Source organism: Chinchilla lanigera, unplaced genomic scaffold (assembly GCF_000276665.1).
Source record: "Chinchilla lanigera isolate Chin_1 unplaced genomic scaffold, ChiLan1.0 scaffold00055, whole genome shotgun sequence".
Classification (NCBI taxonomy): Eukaryota; Metazoa; Chordata; class Mammalia; order Rodentia; family Chinchillidae; genus Chinchilla; species Chinchilla lanigera.
Window position 1 is genome coordinate 8,616,598 of NW_004955456.1, and position 21,834 is coordinate 8,638,431.

Here is a 21,834-nt window from a genome sequence, read left to right on the forward strand (position 1 = left end):
GCGACGCGGCGCCCTGGCCCCGGGCCCGGAGGGGCAGCTCCTGTCTCATCCCTAGGACTCCACAGCTTGTGCTTCGGGGAGGGTGTGAACGGCGCGTCCCGGACGCGGTCCCACGTGTTCCGGTGTTCCCTCTCTGTGCCTGTTTAAATGTATCGATGTGGATAGTGTTAAAGCTTAATTATTTAATTCATTGTATTGTTTCTCAGAGTTGGGAAAGTACCGCATACATTTACAACTTAATGACTTTTGTATTTTATTTTTCAAAATAAAAGCTTTCAATGTGAAGCATTCTAATAGTTACGTGTTTTCCTGAACGTGGCTTCCGAGGAGCGGCCTTGCTGCGGGGTGCTCTTGCACGCGCTTCCTGGCCGGAGTCGAGGAGCTCCCAGCCCCGGGGTCAGCTCGCTGGGGGAAGCTTTCTGTCATTTCAGAGAGACCTGTCTCCGCCCATTTTCAAAACCCTGACCTGGCCCACTGTAGGACAAAAGGTCACTGCCTCCCGCGGCCAGAGGTCAGACACTCGGAATCCCATTCCCCAAGCGCTCAATGCGGGCTTTTACTGGTAAGGCTGGCCCTAAGGCCCGACCTGCTCCGTCCCGCCCGAGGCAGAAGTGCAGTATTTTCCGCGCTGTCACCCCAGCCCGCAATCTCAGGGTCATTCCGGCTTCGAGCTTTTCCTCCCTCTTCCCCACCCGCAGGATCCTGGATCCCAGCTTCACAGTGATTGCTGAATCCACCACCGCCTGTCACCGAGACTGGCACCACAGAGAGTCTCGCAACGGTATCCTGGGAGCCTTCGCCCCGCGCCTCCCACAGCCTCCCGCCGCAGCTCACAGCCCTGTGCTCGTTCTGGCCTCACGCCCGTCTCACTGCAGACCCTGTGCTCTTGGCCTCTTTGCACTTCCTGGAATACAGCTGGCTCTTCCTGCCGCCTGTGCCTGGGAGTCCTCTCCCTGGGGTGTCTGCCCTTTGCTCTTTGTCCGACAGCCACCTTCTCAGTTCTCTCACTGCTGTGAGTTCTTTCTCCGAGAGATTCTCCCTGGCCTCTTCAACTACAAAGTAGATGCCCCTCCTGTCTCCCTGGATTCTCCTCCGACCTCCTGTACTGGGGATTGAACCCAGGGGCGTCACACGGAGCTACATCCCCCACCCTCCTTTTTTTTTTAAAGTGTTGAGACAAGTCTCATCAAGTTGTTGAGTTACCAAAAGCTGGGCTCACCACTGCAGTCCTCCTGCCTCAGCCTCCCGGGCAGCGGTTCTAGGTGTGTATCACCCTATGGGCCCAGCCTCTGCCTCCCTTCTTATCCCTGTGTAATTTGTAATCTCTTTGTTGACTTCTTGTGGTCTCTCTTGTAGTAGACAGTTCCCGGGAAGACAGAGACGGTCTTTTCTCACTCACTTTGGTACCCTGGCACCTAGCAAAGTGCCTGGCACTTTCCAGGAATGCAGAAAACCCTTGGTGAATGATTTGTGCTCCCAGGAGCCCCACGACATACATCCCATTTTACAGGTAAGGAAACAGAGGCCCAGGAGAGTTAACACTCCAGCTGTTGCCATGGTGACCTGGTACCCAAGCCTAAGCCTGACCCTAATACACCTGCCTCCCCCCAGCTCTGGCCCCTTCAATTTAAAATTAATCCTGCCATCAGATGGGCCTTGCATTCAGCACCAGTTTCAATCACCTTTGCTACAAGCCTTTGATTCTCTACCGCCTCGCCTGAACCCTTCAGCCTGCACCGGGTGGCCCCACTTCCTCCTCACGACGCAGGACTCTCGCTCCTGCCTTTGCTCGCCTTTGCTCCTCTTCGCTCTCTGCTGCGTTCCCACACCCGTACGCCCGGCCCTCCTCCCGACCTGGGACTCCCAGCCTCGCTGAGGGTTCCGCTATCTTAAGTGCTGTTTCCCCATGAAGCCTTCGTCATCTGCGCCGCCCTCCAAATAGCAGTAAACTCTGCCTGAACATACTGTTAGATAGGTGGTAAATAGCTAGACGGACAGATGGGTGCTGCTCCTTTCCTGTGTGGGTCTTACATGGAGAGGAGGACGTACGCCCCCTAGAGCCTGGCAGAACACGAGGGACGAGCATCTTCAAGCACAACCCCTCCATGGGCCGACACCTGCACCTAAGGAGTGCGTGAGTTGTGTCCTAGTGACATTTCCCGTCCCTGAGATAAAATACCAGATGCCTAAAGTGCAAGGAGGAAAGTTTATTTGGCTCACAGGGGTTTTTTTTGTCTTTTTTTTTTTTTGAGGCAGGGTCTCGCTATGCAGTTCAGGCTGGACTTGAGCTCACGTTGTAGCCCAGGCTGGTCTCAAACTCACAACGATCCTCCTGCCTCAGCTTCCCGAGTGCTGGAATTACCGGCGTGTGCCACCATGCCCGGCTTAGCTCACAGTTTGTGGAGGTTTCAGTTCATAATTGGCTGGCTCTGAGGCAGGATGGCACAGCAGCAGGGCAATAAACAGCAAGCCACAAGCAACAAGAAGTGACCCTCCTTCTGTCCTTGTATCTTATCCAGGCTACCCACCCTTAAGACAGGAGCACTCACACAAAGGGTGGGGCACCTTAACCCTACCCTGAACTACTCCAGTCCTGTCAGCGGACTGATTTAGTAGCCACACACCCTTGATCCCAGCATCACACATTGCAGATCCCACCACTTCCAAAACAGCTCCACTAGCCGGGCGTGGTGGCTCATGCCTGTAATCCCAGCACTTGGGAGGCTGAGGCAGGAGGATCTTTGTGAGTTCAAAACCAGCCTAGACTACAAAGTGAGCTCAAGGCCAGCCTGAACTGCATAGCAAGATGCTGTTTCAAAAAGACAAAAAAAAAAAAAAAACCAACCCAGCTCCACCTATGACTGCACGAGGCTTTAGGGGGACATGTAGATACAAACCATAACAAGTTGTCTCCCATCCTGCCCCCCTGGGGAGTCCACTGCTGGGAATGGCATGCTCAGTACAGTCTGGAGAACCGCTGCGCGCAACGGCAGACCCAGAGGAGAAACCCTCTGTTCCCAGCTGGCTGGAGAAGTGAATATGGTACCATCTCTGCCCCAGTTGATTCTCCACAAAGCCTCATTTTTTTCTGGTCTGAGCACATTTCTTTTGAGCTCTGAAGAATAGCAACTGTTCCAAATGGCTCGCCCTCAGCATTTTGTAAAGTTGCCTTTCATTTGTGAAATGTGAGGGTTTAATGCAATCAAATGGAAGTCCTGTTGAACCGTTAACGGTGGCTAGTATAAAATGTGAGAGGACCACCAGCCAGGCGTAACCCACGCATTCCAGGAGACCGAGGCAGGAGGACTGCAAGTTCGAACCCTGTGTGAGCAACTTAGCAATTTACCCGGTCTCAAAATATTAAAAAAGGGCTGAGTATGTAGGAGAGAGAGGGAAGCAGGTAAGGGACCGGGGCAGAAACAGGGCCTATGCTTCTCAGGGAGCTTCCTGGCTGCCCCATAGCCTGAGCCCCAGCCCCAGAAGACTCTTGGAAGCCAGGGAAGGCTGCTCTCCTGCTGACCTCAGGGTTACAGAAGGAGCTCAGTGGAAGCGTCAGCCAGGAAGAAGTATAGCATTTAAGACCAAAAATAATCTTAATAATTATTTAGTTCAGTTAATACTCCAATAACAATCCCCCAGAGCTGCTCACGGTCCAGGCCCAATGCTAACCTCTACCTATTCAAACTCATGCAGTTGTCCGAGCCACCCTCTTAGGCAGGTGCTATTTCTGCCTGCGTATGGCAGGGTGATAAAGCGTTGGCTCAGGGAAGTAGAGTGCCCTGCCCAGCTTGCCTAGTGAGTGGGGTGCTCAGGAGACCAACACAGGCAGCCTGGCTCCGGAATCTAAGCCTCAACCATTATTCAACCCCTCAATGATCATCTTTATACAAGAATGGAAACGTGTGATTACTTCTGAGTGACAACTTTTTAAATACCCCTCTTGCACTTAGTAATTTTTCACTGTGAGCACCCTGAAATGTAGGCAGATAGATCACTGCCTTGGGACTTTTATCATTATGGTGAAAAAAGAAAGAAAATACATACACTATTCCTATTTCATGTACTATGTAACAAAATTTAAAGTATTACCTACCAAAGCTGGGTGTAGTGGTGCACACCTGTAATCCCATTACTCAGGAGGCTGAGGCAGGAGGATCATTGCAAGTTTGAGACCAGTCTGGGCTACAAAGTGAGCTCAAGGCCAGCCTGAACTGCCTAGTGAGACCCTATCTCAAAAAGAAAAAAAATTACCTACCAAAACCTGCTTGGTAGCTTGTAGTTAAGAAATGGCCCAGGCAAAATTGTTCAATGTTGCCTCAAAATCTGTTTTTTCAGGGAGCTACCAATGTTTAGATTAACTGAGGTTTTCTCTGGCAAAGTCAGTGTTTTCAGGACTGAGTTGGTTTTCTTGCTATTTTGTCACTAGTCAGTGCAGTCATCTGCAGAGACACTGTGTCTTTGTATAAAAAGACTCCCTCAGCTATTCTGAATTGGGCAAAAAAGGTCATTTTTATTCCCTTAGGGTTTAAGTTCTAACAAAGCAAATTTATTATTTTGAGTGTTGGGGATGTGTATGTTGTGTTTAAGACCTGCTAGAAAAACAAGCGACTTTTATGCTCCCTTTGGAGTTGAATATTATTGAAGACTCCAAATTGAGTAATTTTCATAATGAAACCACTTTTTTGTTGTCATGTAGAAATGGCCTCCTGGCCTTGCTAGAAGGAAAACCTCGAATGCCCTCTGTTGGCCAAATGCAGAATTGCAGGACCAATGAAAGTTTTAAAATTGAAAAGTAAGGAAATTTATCATGGATGTGTTGAAAGCTTTCTCTACAAAAAGTTCACTGCAATGTAGTTTATGAAAACATAAGAACAGAGGGATTGGTTAAGTGATGGTACATTCACTACTCAGCTAAAAATGAAGATGGTGTAGAAAAATACTTAACACAGGGAAATGTTCATTTTATAATAGGTGAAAATTTGAAGGCACAAAGTTGGCATGCACCCATTTACTAGTAAAGGATAAATAGAAGAATAAGTAGAATCACTAGTTCAACAGACAACAGAAGGTACATATATACATATATAAAAATAAAAGGTACATATATAAAAGCTGTGGGATCTCCCAGTGGTATGCAGGGATTTTTTATTGTCTTCTTTCTGATTTCTGTTTTCTAATTGTGCTCTGATTGACATGAATTACTTTTGTAAAAAAATGAAGGTTTTAGAAGAAAAACCGTCATGAGCTTGAACCCCTAAATTTTCAAATTAAAAAGTGTGGTTTTGCCAGGTGTGGTGGCACACACCTGTAATCCCAGCACTCAGGAGGCTGAGGCAGGAGGATTGTTGCAAGTTCGAGACCAGCCTGGGCTACAAAGTGAGCTCAAGTCCAGCCTGAACTGCATAGTGAGACCCTGTTTAAAAAAAAAAAAAAGAAGAAGAAGAAGAAAAAAAGAAAGAAAAGAAAAAAAAAGTGTGGTTTTGAGCAATCCTGTCACTCACCCTAGGTGAGATGGTGGGTAGACTTAACTCACATTTATTTTCTAATGACTCTCATTATCTAGCCAACCGTTTTGATGAAGAAATCAGTCATACGAACAATCTCAAGACTTAGTTATTCATGTTCTTCACAAATGAACACTTGCAACTCGAATGGGGAATGTAGCAGAGTAGCAGCTATTCGGATGTTCAGATGGAGTCGATTTGAAAAGATCACAATGAGGCTAGGATTTATTGCTTTTTCTGTTCAAGGCTTTGCAAAGTATGGCCAAATCCGGCCGCACCTATTTATTTCTTTCTTGCCTGTGGTTGGTTTCCTACAGAGTTAAATAGTTGACACTGAAACCGTATGGCCTTCCAGTCCTGAAAAAGATTTACTATCTGGCAGAGCTCTGCTCTTAAATGGATTACTTTAATCCTACATTGCCTTGGGATCAGGGTTTCACCTTGTTTTAAGGTCTCCAGCAGACCAGGAGAACTCTGTCCTGGCAGTGCCAAACTGATGCCAGGACTCCGGAGCTGGAGGCACCAACTGGCAAGTTGGGTTTTTTCCCTGAGCACTTTATTTGCCTTTGAAAGAAGCAGGCTCTTCCCAGCCTCAAATCTTAGGTTTTTTTCTTTTTTCTTTTTTTTTCTTTTTTCCAGTACCAGGAATCGAACTCACAGCCTTGCGCTTGCCAGGCAGGTGCTGTGCCACTGAGCTAAATCCTCAGCCCCCTATTTTTTTTTTCTTTCTTTTTTTTTAATTAGTCCCTGTTTGCACTACATAGTGATTACATTTATTCTGCGGAGTTGGTGCACGTACATAATGTGTCTTAATTCTTTTCTCACCCCCAACCCTCCCATCCCTCCCTGCTCCTTCCAACTCTTGGTCCCCTTCTCATTTGGAAATAGAGCAAAAGCTCTATTTCCATTTTTTCCGTTTGATTCTTTTTTTAAAAAAATCTATTTTCCCTCTCCTCCTTCCCCCACCTCCCATCTCTTCCCGTTTGAAAAAGATCTCGCTACAGTTTCTAAGTGGTTGGAAAGAAAAGCCTGGTAGCGAGGGAGGACAGAAGACACAAAAACTAGGGAGAAAGAGGATGTCTTTCTTTTCTTGTTATTTTTCTTGTTACTTGATGTCTTTTTTGTGTGTGTTACTTTTCTTGTTGTGGAGACAAAATACCCGACACCAGAAGTTAGAAGAGGAAAGGTTCATTTAGCTCGCAGTTTGTAGAGGTTTCCATTCAGTCACCTGGCTCCGAGGTAGGTGGCATGGCAGAGGAGAAACAGTCCCTGGCAGGGCAGGCAAGAGGCGGTAGTGAGCCACAAGCAGCAGAGCAGCAAGCAACAAGCAGCAACCCTCTTTCTGTCCCTTATATTCTACCCAGGCTACCTAGGTAGCATTCCCACCCAGGGGACAGGGTCTTACCAGGCTAGTCTTTGATCTCATTCTGTAGTCCAGGCTAGCTTTGATCTCATTCTGTAGTTCAAACTGACCTTCTGGTCATGATGATCCTCTTCCCTCAGCCTCCCAGGTACTGGGATTACAGGCGTGTGCCACCATATCCAGCCCAAGTATTTTTCTTCACCTCCTTTCCGAAAAGAGGTTTCCCTGGGGTGGGGGTGTAGCTTAGTGATAAAGCACATACGTAACCTGTGCCAAGCCCTGAGTTTGATCTCCAGCACAGGAGGGAGTCAGGAGGGTGGAGAGTGAAAGAGAAAGAAGCTGTAATTTAAAGAGCTTTTTAAAAAAAAAAAAAAATTTTTATCTTTTTGAGATGGGGTCTCGCTGTGCAGTTCAGGCTGGCCTTGAGCTCACTTTGTAGGCCAGGCTGGTCTCGAACTCACAAGGATCCTCCTGCCTCAGCCTCCTGAGTGCTGGGATTACAGGCGTACATCACCACGCCCAGCTTAAAGAGCTTTAAGTGGAGGGTGACATGCTCTGACACAAACTGTCCAGAGCAGCATGTGACCAATGCTCATAGCAGGACTGTCATAGCCTGACACTGGGAAGTAGTTATTCATCCACAGGGGCATGATAGTATCATTCCATTCACTTACAGTCCCCAAACAGCTAAAATCGAACCGCACTGCTTGGAGATGGTTGCTCAGGTGGTTACGCTTGGAAAACAAAGGAATGATGGACAGACCCATGAGGACACAGGCGATGTCTGAGGGGACAGAGGTTGTCTCTGTCAGGGAGGAGCCATGGTGGGTGTGGCAGCCGGGACATCCTATTTGTCACCCCGTGGAGGTTATGTGGGTGTCAGTCCTCTGTGCAGGGACCCTCCCAACTCTACACGGACAGTTTTGCATTTTTCTGTATCTGTCACAGCTCAATGGAAACCATGCATAGAAAACACGCATCACATTTAGGAAGGAGAGGGGTGAGACTGGCGAGGGCCGTGCAGACTGTGCGCCTAACACTGGGTTTCACGAGCTGAGTGATGAGCAGCGGGTGTTACTATTCTCTGTAATTCTTTGTAAGCCTGAAGTATTTAAATCAAATTTTAAAAGAGAAGACAATATGAAAAAAGGATGCTCTCACTTTTTTCCTTTCTTTCTTTTTTGAAACTGGAGATTGAAACTAGGGCCTTCGCAGTCAGCTACTTTTTATTCTTTATTTTGAGACAGGGTGTAGGGAAAAAGGAGCCCAGCATGGCTACACTATGGCTGGGGGCTGTGGCCAGGGGTTTCCGGAGGTGGAGAAGTCCTAAGTCAGCGGAACTCCAGCGCAGGCGCGCCGAGCGTGCCTCAGTGGAAATAACTTACCTCACCAAGGTGAACGCTGCCAACTGGCCGCGACTGTGTGCTTCTACTCTACATTTGGACTGCTCGAGGGCCAGTGGCTGGGAAGGCTAGCACTGTGCGTGTGACAGCTCGGTTTGGGGCTAAGGACTGCCGCGAGTGTGCGCACTAAATTAAAGGCTGAATCACGCGGAGCAGCTGGCCAGCTGAGGACAAAGACGGGTCAAGATGTTCCCACGACTCCCAGTCTCTTCTTCAGGCTGTCCATATGGCAAGAGAACCTCCCCAGGCTGAACTGGTCCCGGGATACAGGGTCTCACTCGCTTCTTAAATTGCTCAGGCTGGGCCCATACTCACAACCCTCCTGCCTCAGCCTGCCAGAGTGCTGGGATTACAGGCAAGCGTCCCCACGGCCAGCTTCTTTCTGCTTTAATTTCCTTTATTGGTAAAATATGTATTCAGGGGCTGGAGATTTAGCTCAGTGGCACAGCGCCTGTCTAGCAAGCGCAAAGTCGTAAGTTCAATTCCCGGTACCAGAAAAAAAACACACACACAAAAAGGTATTCAGTCCACCAAAATTAGGAGAGAAAATGAGAAGCTGGATCAATACTCTGAAGATCTGCCTGCATTCAAAAGTTCTTTCTAAAAAGAAAATCGAATTTTTTCTTTGGGGAGACATGGCACAAAACAGACTACAATGCAGCTGTCTGAGTTCAGGGTTTTTGAGAATCGAACTCAGGACCTTGCACTTGCCAGGCAGGTGCTTATGCCACTGAGCTATATCCCCAGCCCTGACTTTAGGGCTCGATGCCCATGGGAGTACTTGCGGGGCTGATTTACCAAGTAAATCCCAGGGCTCTGACTGCCCACGTGCCTAGAGAAGGGAATCATGGGCCTGCACCACCCGCCTCTGCTCCCAGCCCCGCCCTTGCCCGGAGCCCCCTGGAAGCTGACCCGAAAGTCCTTCTCCCAGGGTTGATGGCGGATAGTCGCTACCAGCAACCCGCCAGGGCCTTCCCACAAGCCTGCTTCCAACCCTTCCCTCGCCCTCCTTCCAGCTTGTTGACCTTGGACTTCTCCACCCTGTGTAAACAAAACCAAATGGAAGTTACATTCCTGACAGAAACCCTCTGCAGAAACGGGGCAGCAATGTATGTCAGTCAGGTAGAACTTATAGCACAGGGCGCCCCCCAACCTCCTCTTCCTCCGGGGCGCCCTCCCCAGGGTCTCCATTCACCCGCTGTCCGCGCTGCCATAGCTGTCTCCCTCGTAGCCCCTTGGTTCTTCGGGCTCCTACGGGCCGCGAGGAGATAAGCAAAGGAAGCTGGTCCAAGCAGTTCCATCATTAATGAACCAACCTGGGACTGCTCAGAGTTGCTGTCATGTAAGATGATAAAGTTCCCTTATCTAAGCCACTTCCAGCTGGAATTTTTGAAACTTCTGAATTGTCATCAGGATGGAACGAAGGAAATGCTCTATTTTTTGAGAAAGGCTACAGCATGAAGTGGTGACTAAGACAAGGCCCTAAGGGGACTTCTTGGGGCAATGCTACTGGAGATGTGGTTCTCCGACCTGCAGCACCACCGGGACCCTGGTTTGTTGGGAAAACAAAATACAGGGCTTTGCCTAGAGGAACCAAATCGGGAGCCCTGGGGGTAGGACTGGGAATGACTAGGCCTGTTTCCTTTTCTGTCAGCATCGGGAGAATCATGTGAGGAATGTAGAGGCACTGTACACAACTGGGTATGGCTTTTAGAAATAGTTCTAGAATGATTTCTCCTAAGGAATTACAGACGGCGGGTAGAAGAATGTAACAAAAAACAAAGCAACAAAAAAAATAAAGAATGTAACAGAGTAGCTAGATTTCAAAAAGGTGGAATTTTCCTGTGATCAAGATATACTATGTTATATACATGTTCCAAAAATAACATAATTATTATATGTTGCGAATATACACTAATAAAAAATAAAATTAGTATTAAAAAAAGAACATCATTGGATGGTTATCATGAAGCCATTTTCTCCTAACCCTTTGGTTATCTCAGGTGTTGTTTTTTTGTTTTTTTTTTTTTTGGTTTGGTTTGTTTTGGCTTGATTGTATTTTGGTTTTTATGGTGCTGGGGAATGAAGCCAGTCTTTTGTACTGAACGACATCCGAAACTCCTTTTTTCATTTTTTGAGACAGAGTCTCTTAAATTGCTAAGTTGCCTTGGTGGGGCTCAAACTTACGATCCTCCTGACTTAGCCTCCCAGAGGGCTGAGATTGTAGCATACGCCATCATGCCCGCAGACCAGATAATTTAAGAGACTAAAGAAATACACCAAAATGTAAAACTTGGGGGAAAAAAATAAAGCTAAAAATCCTGATCCCCAACAAAGCTCGCGAGATGACCTAGCCCCAGACAGGCGTCGCCCAGCAGAGCCGCGTTGATCGCCGACCCGGGGGCTCCTTCGGGAAGAGCCGACATCACCTGGGCGGCTAGGGTCCCGGTGCCTGGGGAGGACCTGGAACCGTGGGGAGTCGCTGTCACTATTAATCAAACTCTGCCGCTCGGGTTTAGAGCTTCCTCCTTCAGATTCGTGCGCGAGACACCGGGGAAGCCCTGGAAACCCAGGCTGCAGGTGCCCAGGTGGCTGCCAGCCGCTGTCGCTGTGTGGGTGACCTGAGTCCTCCTCCACCGCATCCCTCAGCGAAGGCGGCCGGGGCGTCTACCCTGGAGTCACCCTCGCAGCGCCGCCGAGGCCCCGCCCAGCCTGGACGAAGGAAGGCAGAGAGCGCAAGACGCCCGCCAGGCGACCAATCAGAGCAGGGAAGGACATCAGCCTCCCCTCCCAGTGGCCACTCCGGCAGAACGCACGGCCTCTGTGGCTGGTGGAACCTCCTGCCAATCAGGGCAGAGCCGGAGAGGCCTGGGCCAATAGCAGGAGGCGGCCGGGTCAGGCCGGCTGCACGGCGGGGGTAGACGCGCGGGTCCGCGCTGAGAGAGCCACCGCCCTCCGGCTGCGCGCTGGCTCCCGGCCCCTCTCTCCCGCCCGCTCGCGGCCGGCCGAAGCCGCACCCACCGCCCAGAGCCAGAGGGATGGTGGTAGTCACGGGGCGGGAGCCAGACAGCCGTCGCCAGGACGGTGCCATGTCTAGCTCCGACGCCGAGGACGACTTTCTGGAACCGGCGACCCCGACAGCCACGCAGGCGGGGGACGCGCTGCCGCTGCTGCCCCAGCAGGTACCCGGATGCGGGCGGGGGCGGGGGCTGCGCCCACGGGCCCCCGTTGGGTGTTCGCGGACCGCAGGGCTGGCTCGCCGCCACAGTGTGCCCCAGCCCTGCAGCCAAAGACGGGAGGTGGGGGCACCGGACCCCCAGGAGAGGAGACCAGAGGGAGGCCTTGGGGGGTTTGGCTTAGGGTGGGGCGTTAGCCTAGCATGCACCGGGTCCTGCGTGCATCCCCAGTGCTGTACTGAGAGAGAGTGTGTATGTCAGGGTAACTCTGTAAATACATCAGTAGATATATAAAAGGGTATATGTGCATGTATCTGGTAGATAACAGAATATGTCAAAAGGAGGCCTTTGCTGGGTGTAGCTCTGTGGTGGGGTGCTAGCCAGGCAGGCTCAACGGGCCCTGGGTCCGATCCCCAGAACTGCAAAAGAAGAAATACTCAAAACAAAAGGAGGCGTGGACTGCCCAAACCCCACTTTCCGGTCACCTGGGATGGTGACAGAGAGCAGGCTCATTAGTGGATGTGACAACCCCGCGGCTTTGCACTAGCCAGCTGCGCTGCACGGTGGCTTCCTTAGACTCATTTCATGTGTGTGGCACCGTCTTATTACTGCCTGGAGTGACCCTCAGGAGAAAAGAGGACAGTGGACACTTGAGTCGGAGGAGACCAGGAGGCGCACGCCACGCATAGAGAAGGAACAGAGCCCCCGCGGTGGGGGGCTGTGCAGAGCTCTGAAGTTAGACGCCCCAAACTCCCAGCGTCATGGGAAGCTTGTGAAAATGGGCAAAATTTCCCAGTTCTGCAGTTGGGAAAAACAGCCAATAGAGACACAGTGGTGCTATTTTTTGTGCCTTGTCATTGGGCAAAAGATGTGGTTTGCGGAAAAGGCACAAGCCCCGAAGGGTGTGGGCCAGGCCTCCGGTTCCAGCTGCCCCGCGGATCGCATTGCTCCTGTGAGCCCTAAAACTCCGCTGTCACATTCAAGCCTGCTCTGCTTCAATCTTGTCATTCGCTAACATGGAGCACTCCCGTGGACTGGTGTGAAATCTCCCTGGAAGGGTTGAAAGAGCTCCAGAAATGAGGAGTAGTATTATTCTGAAACAGCTTTTGGATCCTTGGTGTGTACGGGGAACGGGGAGTGAGCTCAGACGTCAGCTCTGGGTGCAAGGCGACCATCCACACACGCAGGAATCCCACGCCTGTCTGCTTCATTCATTCATTCTGGGAATGTTAGTCTTTACTGTGAACTGGGCCCTGGCTGAGTCTGATTGCTGTATTTGTAGCCTGCTTTATTTTACAAGGAACATTAGGACCGGGGCTGCCTGGATAAATACACGCAGACTTTCCCTGGAGCCAGAGAGATGTAACCTTGAAAGGATGCCCTGGGATGAAGAAATTAGGGGATGTGGAAGAAGTTTGTGGGAAAGTTACAGAACTGGACTCATTTCTTTCAGATACAGTTTGCTATAAACCACGAGGAGAAAAAGACATTAAACAGAGAGAAAAAGCGTGAGCATTGTAGGGGCACCTGGAGCTTCCTGGCGCAGATCTTCCCGCGTTTTCCCGTCCTCCTCCAGCCCTTGCCCCCAGAGCCTTAGCTGGTCTCACTGTGCAGATCAAGTGGGAGAAGAACGGGTGGGGGTAGCCAGTGAGGACTGGAGGCCTGACCCTCGGCATCCGCAGGCCGCCCTTCCGGGCTCCCCCTGCCCTCAGGAAGCCTGGGGAGTGAGACCGGCTGGCAGGAGACACTGCGCGGGGTGCTGTAGTGGAGGGGAGTGCGGTATGTGTGAGGGTCGGGAGCAGCGGGGTTGTGCTTAAGGCAGGGAGGGGACCTTGGAGCCGAATGCTCATGGGGGAGGGGACCTTGGATAGGAATTTCTCCAGCCATTGTGTGCTGCTCTGCCAAAAGGGCCACACAGCTGGGCCAACACGTCACTGGCCGCCTGCACCACACAGGGCAGTCTCGTCTGCCAGATGGATGGAGGGAGAGTGTAAGAGCATTTGGGGCAAAGAAGAGCGCGAACAGGGCCTGAATGCTGATGAGTTCGGGAAGCAGAGTTAGGGTGGGGCGGTCCGACCCCAGAGCTGTCGTAGAAGCGCGCAGGATGCGGCCGTCCAGGCATGGGGAGGGCCAGGAAATAAAGCGTTTAGAGGGCTCTTGGCCCTGCTCCCGCGCCTCCCTCCGGCCTCAGCGCCCCTGGTTCCCTTCCAGTTTCCCGAGGTTGTCCCCCTCAACATCGGCGGCGCTCACTTCACCACACGCCTGTCCACGCTGCGGCGCTACGAGGACACCATGCTGGCGGCCATGTTCAGCGGGCGACATTACATCCCCACCGACGCCGAGGGCCGCTACTTCATCGACCGGGACGGCACGCACTTCGGGTATGTGGCTTCCCTGCAGTCAGTGCCACTCAGGGTCCTGGTCCTGGCAGGTGGGTAGCCCGGGCTTGGGTCTGAGGCTTTGGCATGGTCCATAGTATCTACGGTAGCAAGGACAGAACATAAGGGTGAAATTCAGTAAATGTTCTCTAGTAACATGTGGTGATAGGGGTGGTGAAATTTCTGTCCTGTGCAAGCCAGCACCTGGAAAGTAGCCATACACTCGCAGAGGTGCAGGTGTGATCACCCTGGAGGTAGGGGTGTCTGAAACGACTTCCTGGAGAAGACCTTGTGTGCTGTCCATGCAGAGGACAGCAGTGAGCCTGGTGGGCAGCAGTGATTTCCACACTTCCATAGTTGAAAACAAAACAGCTGCTGTGGTCGTGCACACCTGTAATCCCAGCATTCTGGGTGGCTGAGGCAGGAGGATCCCAAGTAACATCCCAAATAACAAGAAATGAAAAAGGCTGGGGTTGTAGTTTAGTGATAGAACACTCTGGGGCTTGATCCCCAGTACTGCAAAAACAAACAGTAAATAAAACCAAAAGAAAGGTGAAGGAAATGCTAGCGTAGGATTACTGTATCTTTATTTTGACAAGAGAAGTCTTAAGAGCAGCATAAAGAACTTTCTGTTCTTACAATAATTTAGACACTAAAACATAAAAATGCAACCTCAAAAAAATAGCCTTTTCCAGTTAGAGACTTCTTGTTTTTTTTTTGAGACAGGGTCTCACTATGCAGTTCAGGCTGGCCTTGAGCTCGCTTTGTAGCCCAGACTGGTCTCGAACTCGCAAGGATCCTCCTGCCTCAGCCTCCTGAGTGCTGGGATTACAGGAGTGCACCACCACACCTGCCTCAGTTAGAGACTTCTGACAACCTTATACATAAACAGGTTAAAGACTTTGTGTCTCAGTTTCCCTTTTTGTGATGTGAGAAATCCTTCCAGCTGCCTCGCAGCCTCAGTGAGGATCAGAGAACTCGGAGTGAGCCCTGATCAGGCATGTTTCCAAGTGTGTGGCTGAATTTGCGCTCTTTCAGGCTGACCTTGGAGAGCGGAGCTAGCTCTGCACCTCGAGCCAGCTGCCGAGGATGCAGGAGCTCTCTGTCCCCTTCTGTCTGCTGATCCCCTAGCAGGATTGCGCACAGGGTCATTTTTGTCCTCTGGCCAGATCATTGCTTTGAAGCATCTGGCTTTCCCTAGTGGGCCATCAGCTCCTCAGATGCTGAGAACACAGTGTCACTGCGCTCTGGAACTGGAAATGATTTTGTTTACAGGCCATTTGGGGGAGGAGAGCGCTGGCCCCAGCTGGCAGCTCGCATAGCACCCTGAGCAGGGCCTTGCCTCAGGGTTTTGTTTTTCAGAGCCCAGAAAGATGTGCGGAGGGCCCCAGAGGACTCATTTCAGAAGGGGCTGTGGGGAGACGGAGCAGGGCGGGACAGAGGACTGATGGGCCAGGCCTGACGGGTCATGCCAGCTGTGACGAGCTGGGCAGGGCTGTGGCAGCAGTCAGGGCACGGTGGCTGCCAGGCCTGCTGCACTGCTGGACTCCAGTGGCCAAGGTTCAGCAGCAGCGCATGCAGTTGGTGGGGACTCACGCAGGAATCCAGGGCCCTTGGCGCGGTACGTTTGCCTCTGTCGCGGCTTGTGTACCCCAGCGCCCACCCTGTGGGCCTCCGTGTGCGATGGTCCCTGGTGGTCAGGACTTCTGCTGAAGTCTGGACCTCTGTGCCCCGGGCTCCGAGTCCTCCGTGTCTGGATCCGAGTCTCCGCAGCGGGGGCTGCCTCGGCGATGGCGTTCCTGAGCCTCATGGGTCCCCATTTACACTGAGGACGTAGGAGAGCACCCACCCCAGGTGTCATTAGGAGGATCCACAGACTGATACCACTGCTGAGACAGATTAATACTCGGGGCCAGCCCGGGCTGTGTTAGGGCCACCGACTGATTATGGAGTAACAGCTTGACCGCAGGATTTACCCACCACTTCCAGCTAGGGATCTGATAACTCACTGACTAGACAATCTGACAAGAGAACCAGGCGAAATGTGCTTTTATTGGAAGAACATATGCCATATGATAAGAAAAATTAGAGTGAATATACAAAAAACTTTATTTGTAAAATTTTTTTACATTTTATTTTTTTATTTCTTTAGTTTTTTTTTTTTTTGGTACCTGAATTGAACTCAGGACCTTGCGCTTGCAAGGCAGGCACTTGTGCCACTGAGCTAGACCCCTGCATATTTTTTTTTTAAAGAGAATAAAAATAATATAAAAAAATAAAAATGATACAGAATTTCAAAACAAGATGATAGGAAATTAACAGTGGTTGTTAAATTGCATATCATTGTCTTCAAAGTAGTTGTTCAGATTACCAGATAATAGGCAGGCAAAACTGATCAAACAATTAAGCATTACCTGTTCCTTTCAGTAAACCAATAGAAATTAGTAGTACAGTTATCTTAGCTATCTTTGTGTGTGTGTGTGTGTGTGTGTGTGTGTGTATATATGTATTTTTTTTCCTTCTTTTTTTTCTCCTTTCCCCCATACTGGTGGTTCTTTCCTTTTGAGCAATTTCTTTCCCCTTCACAATATCTATTGTACCTTATAAAACTTTAAATTTAGTATAATAAAAGACACATTGCTATTAATCCCCCTGGCTTCAAACCCACTTATCTCATCATTTATGCCACTTTCTGAAGCAGGTCTGGATATCTTCTTTTGTGTCTTAATTTGTACTGCCATGGCTGCCTCAGTGTCCAGAATTGATTCAAAACTTTTCCTTTCATGGTCATTTTGACTTTGGGGAGAGCCAGAAGTCACATGGTACCAGATCCATCAACTAGGGAGGAGAAGGACACACCATCATGTTTTTATTTGGCAGAAATTACAATTCGACCAGCAAAAGGATGATCAAAACATACGGTGAATGTTTAAATTGAACATTTTTGACAATAAGAAACACACTGAAGTACTGAAACACAGTTGGTCCGCAGGTTGTGGGTTACTGTTATCGATGGATGAAACACTGAAACACTCTCCCTGGCTTTGGACCCTTAATCCTTCTTGGCAATGTGTCTTTTATTGTAATACGTTTTTAATTTAAACATGAGCTTTGTATGTGATTCTTTTCAGTCCTAGAACCAGGTGGTTCAGGCATTAGAATTAGACATTTTATCTTCCCCACGTAAGTACAGAGTAATACTAAGAGCAAGAACATGGAACAGCTAGGACTCTGGTACATTATGGGCGGGAATATAAAACGCCGCAGCTGCTTTGTTAAACTTGCATTTCTTCTGGGATGTCTGGTCCTAACATGTCCCCGAGAATGGGGGCTTGGATCCACCAAAGGTCTTCACAGGACAGTTCCGCACAGCTTTAGCTGTAGTAGCCGGAAGACAGAAACAACCCAAATGTCCATCGAGAGAATGGGTAAATGTAATATATCCGTAATGTGGTATACTGCTTAGATGATGAATAGTAACAACAAACAAACTACTGGCACATACAAAAACTTATATTGAGGGAAAGAGCCAGCTACCCAAGGAACATAGTTACGATTATATGATTTTCAGGAAAATGCAGACCTAATCTTCATTGCTAGAAGACAGCAAAGTGATTGCCTCTGTAGGGGCCGGCTGGGAGGGGCACCAGGCAAGCCTAAGGAGTTGGAAATGTTCGCTGTCTTGCTCCAGGTGGTGGAGGGGGCTGAGTATATTTCTGCTTTCCACAGTAATTGAACTGTATAGTTACGGTTTGTACATTTGGGCTGGGGATGTAGCTCAGTGGTAGAACACCTGCCTAGCACACAGCAGGCCCTGGATTTAATCCCCAGCACAACAACAAGGGAAAAAAAGGCTGGGCATGGTGGCATACACCTATAATCCCAACATTCTGGGAGGCTGAGGCAAGAGAATGTAAGTTTGACCTCGCCTCAGTAATTCAGTGAGGCCTTATCTCTAAAAAAACAAAAAAGGGAGACTGGAGATATAGCTTATTGTGAAGGCACTCAGCCAATCCCACCACCACTACCAAAAAAAAAAAAAAAGATTTGCAGATTTATTGAATGGTAATTATACTTTTTATTTGTTTGTTTTGGTACCAGGAATCGAACTCAGGACCTTGCACTTGCCAGGCAGGCGCTTGTGCCGCTGAGCTATATCCCCTGCCCCTATACTTTTTAATTATAGCTTTTTTAATATACATACTGGGGGTTGAACCAAGGCCTTCACACTGAGCTATATCCCTAGCTCATTTATTCATTTTATTGTTTGTTTTGCTTTGTCGTTTTATTCAGACATGTAGTTCAAGCTGGCCTTGAAGTCACTACGTAGCCCAGCCTGGCCTCAAACTCTAGGTGATCCTCCCACCTCAGCCTCCTGAGTGGTGGGATTACAGATGTGCACTACCATACCCAGCATCATTTTAAATTTTTAGATAAGGTCTTGCTAAATTGCCCAGGCCAGGCTTGAACTTTTGATCTTCCTACCTCAGTCTCCCAGAATGCTAGGATTACAGGTGTTCACCACCACACCCAGGTAATTATAACTTTTTAAATGACAGCTTCTAATGTTAAAACTATGTGTATGTATATTAAGGAGTTAGATGTCATATCTTTCCATTATACTTATGTGTAGCTAATATACCTAAAATAATGATATATTTTTCTATATTCATTTAGTCCCCTCCTACTACCATAAGGTAGTTGTATTATCATTTCTTATTTTGCAGATGAGGAAACCAGGGTGCAGAGAGGCCGGGCTCATTTACCCAGGGCCACACAGCTGGCACTCAGGTCGCAGATTCCGTTTTCAGAGCCCGTGTGGTGCCCGCCCAGGCCCGAGTCCCTTGTCACATGTCCTCTCTCCTCCCACAGAGATGTGCTGAACTTCTTGCGCTCAGGGGACCTGCCGCCCCGGGAGCGGGTGCAAGCGGTGCACAAGGAGGCCCAGTACTATGCCATCGGGCCCCTGCTGGAGCAGCTGGAGAACATGCAGCCGCTGAAGGGCGAGAAGGTGCGCCAGGCGTTCCTGGGGCTCATGCCCTATTACAGAGGTGAGTGTCCCGCCCAGGACAGGTGGGTGGACGGACAGTGGGGTGGGGAGAAGGTAGCAAGGGCTGTGTCAGTGCCAGGGTCTCCCCTGGAACGGGGTGTTGGGGTCCTCCACGCTCCTCAGATGATGGGAGAGGCACTGGGAAGTTCCGGTCAGGGCAGGCCCGCCTTACAGTGCTGGTCAACAGGCTGGGTTTCCAAAGGACAGTCCTTACCTGCTGTGGAGAAAGGTGGAAGGTCCAGGAGTCCCCTCCCCGTGCAGCCAGTCTCCTCCCCTGCACCTCTGTCCCTGGCTCCCTAGGTGGCCCCCACGCCCTCCCACCCCACCCCCACTGAGGGGCGCTGTGTCCACACCCTAGACCACCTGGAGCGGATCGTGGAGATCGCGCGGCTGCGCGCAGTCCAGCGGAAGGCTCGCTTTGCCAAGCTCAAGGTCTGTGTCTTCAAGGAAGAGATGCCCATCACCCCCTACGAGTGCCCCCTCCTCAACTCCCTGCGCTTTGAGCGGAGCGAGAGTGACGGGCAGCTCTTCGAGCACCACTGCGAGGTGGATGTGTCTTTTGGGCCCTGGGAGGCTGTGGCTGATATTTATGACCTGTTGCACTGTCTGGTCACGGACCTCTCGGCCCAGGGCCTCACTGTGGACCACCAGTGCATCGGGGTGTGTGACAAGCACCTCGTCAACCACTACTACTGCAAGCGCCCTATCTATGAGTTCAAGATCACATGGTGGTGAGTAGCCCTCTAGGCAGAGCGTCCTGACGGGAAGGTGTCCTGCCTCTGTGGCGGCTCTGGGATAAGATCCGCAGAGGGGCTGCGAGTCCTGAGCGGCAGCTCTGAGGGGACGGAGGTGTGGCTCCGCTCTCCCTGGCTGAACCTCTGGGTCAGTCTTGGGACTGGTGGCCTTAGGGACTGAGTCTGCTCTCACCCGGCCTCTCCCCAAGGCGTGGCAGTCTTCGCTTAAGGCGATGGGGTCCAGTGAGGGTGTCGCGGGAAGTCCAGAGAAGTTTCCTCACCTTCTTGACCTTGAAGGAGAGATCTGCCCGTGTAGAAGCATGTTACTGAGGTGGCATGGCCCCTTGCCCTGCCCCGTCCTGGCATCCGCCCTGTGCTCAGCCAGTCAGTGTGGACGTGGCAGCTGTGGAGGATGGGTCCCAGTGGCCACCCTGCAGCCCCCAGCTGAAGAAAGGTGGGTCCCCTTCCTGGGCATCCCTTGTCCCTCAAGAACAGTGCCACACCTTGTCTTCTGCAAGTCCTTCCCCACCTTGTAGAGATCTAACTGTAGTCGTGCATCAGGTTGGCCGCAGAAAACCACAGTGCTCACAGCCCTGTCCTGGGCCTCAGGAGGGGTCATCTCCCACAGGGCTGGAAGACAAAGGGTCCTTCCAGAGATTCCCCAGTTCAAGCAGGCAAGACGCCGCAGCCTTCTGTTATTTTGAAGTCACATCATGTTTAGAGGCTCAGACCACCACTGGCTGCCGTGTGGTACGATAGGATCCAGTTTATGGTGCACCTTTCAAAGGGACTCTGCACGCTTGCTCCGTGTGCCGCTGTCCTGCGTGGAGGGTTTCTGTTCTGAGGAAGTCAAGGAAGAGCCAGGAGTCATAGGAAGACAGCAGCAAGCCTCCATTGTGTTTTACTTCCCACATGTCAGAAAAACACCAAAAGCGTCTCTTCCCACTGCATTTCCTTCTTGCTCTATCTGCAGCCTGGACCGCTGCTCAGGATGTGGACAAGTACTGCGTGTGCCGCATCCCTGGTCAGAACAGAACATTTCCACGCTGCAGTGAGGGTTTCCTCTGTGACCACGGCCATGCTGGACTATTCCTGGGTGGTTCTGAAGGGAGGTGTTTGTATCTCTAAAGAGTGGGAGAGCCAGGCGCAGCGGCATGTCCAGTTCTCCCAGCTGAGGGAAGCTAAGGCAGGGGGAGCACGTGAGCCTGCAGGTTCACGGCCAGCTCGGGCACCATGGGGAGAGATGAGAACAGCATCACTGACGTCAGTGTGACAGGGCAGGTGGGTAAGGGCGCCCAGGGGCTGAGCACAGGTGTGTCCGCCTGAGGGAGAGAGGCCAGCACCCCAGGACCACCTGGATCCCTCCCTGGCTGGAGGGTAGTGGGCCCCTGGCCTCTGTGGATCGGCATCCTGTCCCCCCTGGTGGAACAGAGGTGGGCACTGAGGTCCAAGAGGAAAGGACCATCGTTCCCCTTCCCAGCTGTGCGCCCTCCCTTGTTCTGGACGTCCCTGCTCGGTGCTTTCCTCGACAGGACTCCTGCCCTGTTCTCACAGAAGAATTTTTCATTCAGGTTGCTTTTGTTGGCAGTGCCCGCTGCCTCGTATATGTTCATTTTCTTCTCTTTTCTGGGGTGGGTAAGACAAGGTCTCTCTGTGTAGCCTAAGAGGCCCTTGAACTCACCATGTAGCCCAGGCTGGCCTTGAACTCAGCACAGTCCCCCTGCTGCAGCCTCCCGAGCGCTGGGATTACAAGTGTGTGTCACCATGCCCAGCATTTCTCTGTTTTGGGGTGGGGGTTGCGTGTTCATTTTCTGACCACAGACCATCTCTTGGGGTGGAAGTCCGCAGTCTCTAGCAGACAGCTGATCCCGGCGCTTTCCGTCTGGCCTCAGCCTGCCCCTTCCCTTCCCTGCCCACGGTGGCCATGGTGCAGAATGGCACCTGGCCAGTTAGAGGCCATGTGCGCACAGAGCTGGCTGGCATACGTGCAGCTTTGCTCAGAGCACAGGCCCTGAAGGCTCGCCCCAAGGCGTCCTAGGTGCTGAGTAAGGACACTGGCCCTGTGCTCCTTGCTGGAGATTCCCTGTCTGTCCCTGTGTCATCTCACTGTGGCCTGTGAGGAGGGCGGGAACACTGACAGCCAGCTTAAGAGCACGCAGCCCTCCTCCCTTCCCAGCCCCCGCCCTCCCTTTCTCCCCCGCCTCCCGGCTCCTCCTGCTCCTTTCT

General features: G+C 51.0%; 3 protein-coding genes across 5 annotated transcripts in view; all 3 read left to right on the top strand.

The window, feature by feature from the left end:
* Nucleotides 1-294, top strand: part of Tpst1 (tyrosylprotein sulfotransferase 1) — a gene marked incomplete in the record, with an annotated part of 93,530 nt that extends 93,236 nt beyond the window's left edge. For all 3 annotated transcript variants that reach the window (XM_013520566.1, XM_005396711.2, XM_005396714.2), the window contains 1 exon segment: nucleotides 1-294.
* LOC102010672 overlaps nucleotides 1-2,205 on the top strand; it is a 2,858-nt gene extending 653 nt beyond the window's left edge. The window contains exons 2-3 of the mRNA XM_013520516.1: nucleotides 481-562; nucleotides 699-2,205. Of these exons, the coding sequence (XP_013375970.1) occupies nucleotides 481-562; nucleotides 699-1,116 (500 nt within the window). The 3' untranslated portion in view covers nucleotides 1,117-2,205. The remainder of the gene's footprint in view (nucleotides 1-480; nucleotides 563-698) is intronic.
* An 8,960-nt stretch (nucleotides 2,206-11,165) lies between these two features.
* Nucleotides 11,166-21,285, top strand: Kctd7 (potassium channel tetramerization domain containing 7). The gene is made up of 5 exons (XM_005396715.2): nucleotides 11,166-11,452; nucleotides 13,658-13,827; nucleotides 18,697-18,875; nucleotides 19,233-19,605; nucleotides 20,237-21,285. The coding sequence occupies exons 1-5, from the start codon at nucleotides 11,309-11,311 to the stop codon at nucleotides 20,310-20,312; spliced, it is 942 nt and encodes a 313-aa protein (XP_005396772.1). The 5' UTR covers nucleotides 11,166-11,308; the 3' UTR covers nucleotides 20,313-21,285.
* Nucleotides 21,286-21,834: the final 549 nt, after the last annotated feature.

Coding starts and splice junctions, on each gene's coding strand:
- Kctd7 (XM_005396715.2), top strand. CDS start 11,309: ATGGTGGTAGTCACGGGGCGGGAGCCAGACAGCCGTCGCCAGGACGGT. Junction 11,453..13,657: donor TGCCGCTGCTGCCCCAGCAG/GTACCCGGATGC, acceptor GTTCCCTTCCAG/TTTCCCGAGGTTGTCCCCCT. Junction 18,876..19,232: donor GCTCATGCCCTATTACAGAG/GTGAGTGTCCCG, acceptor TCCACACCCTAG/ACCACCTGGAGCGGATCGTG.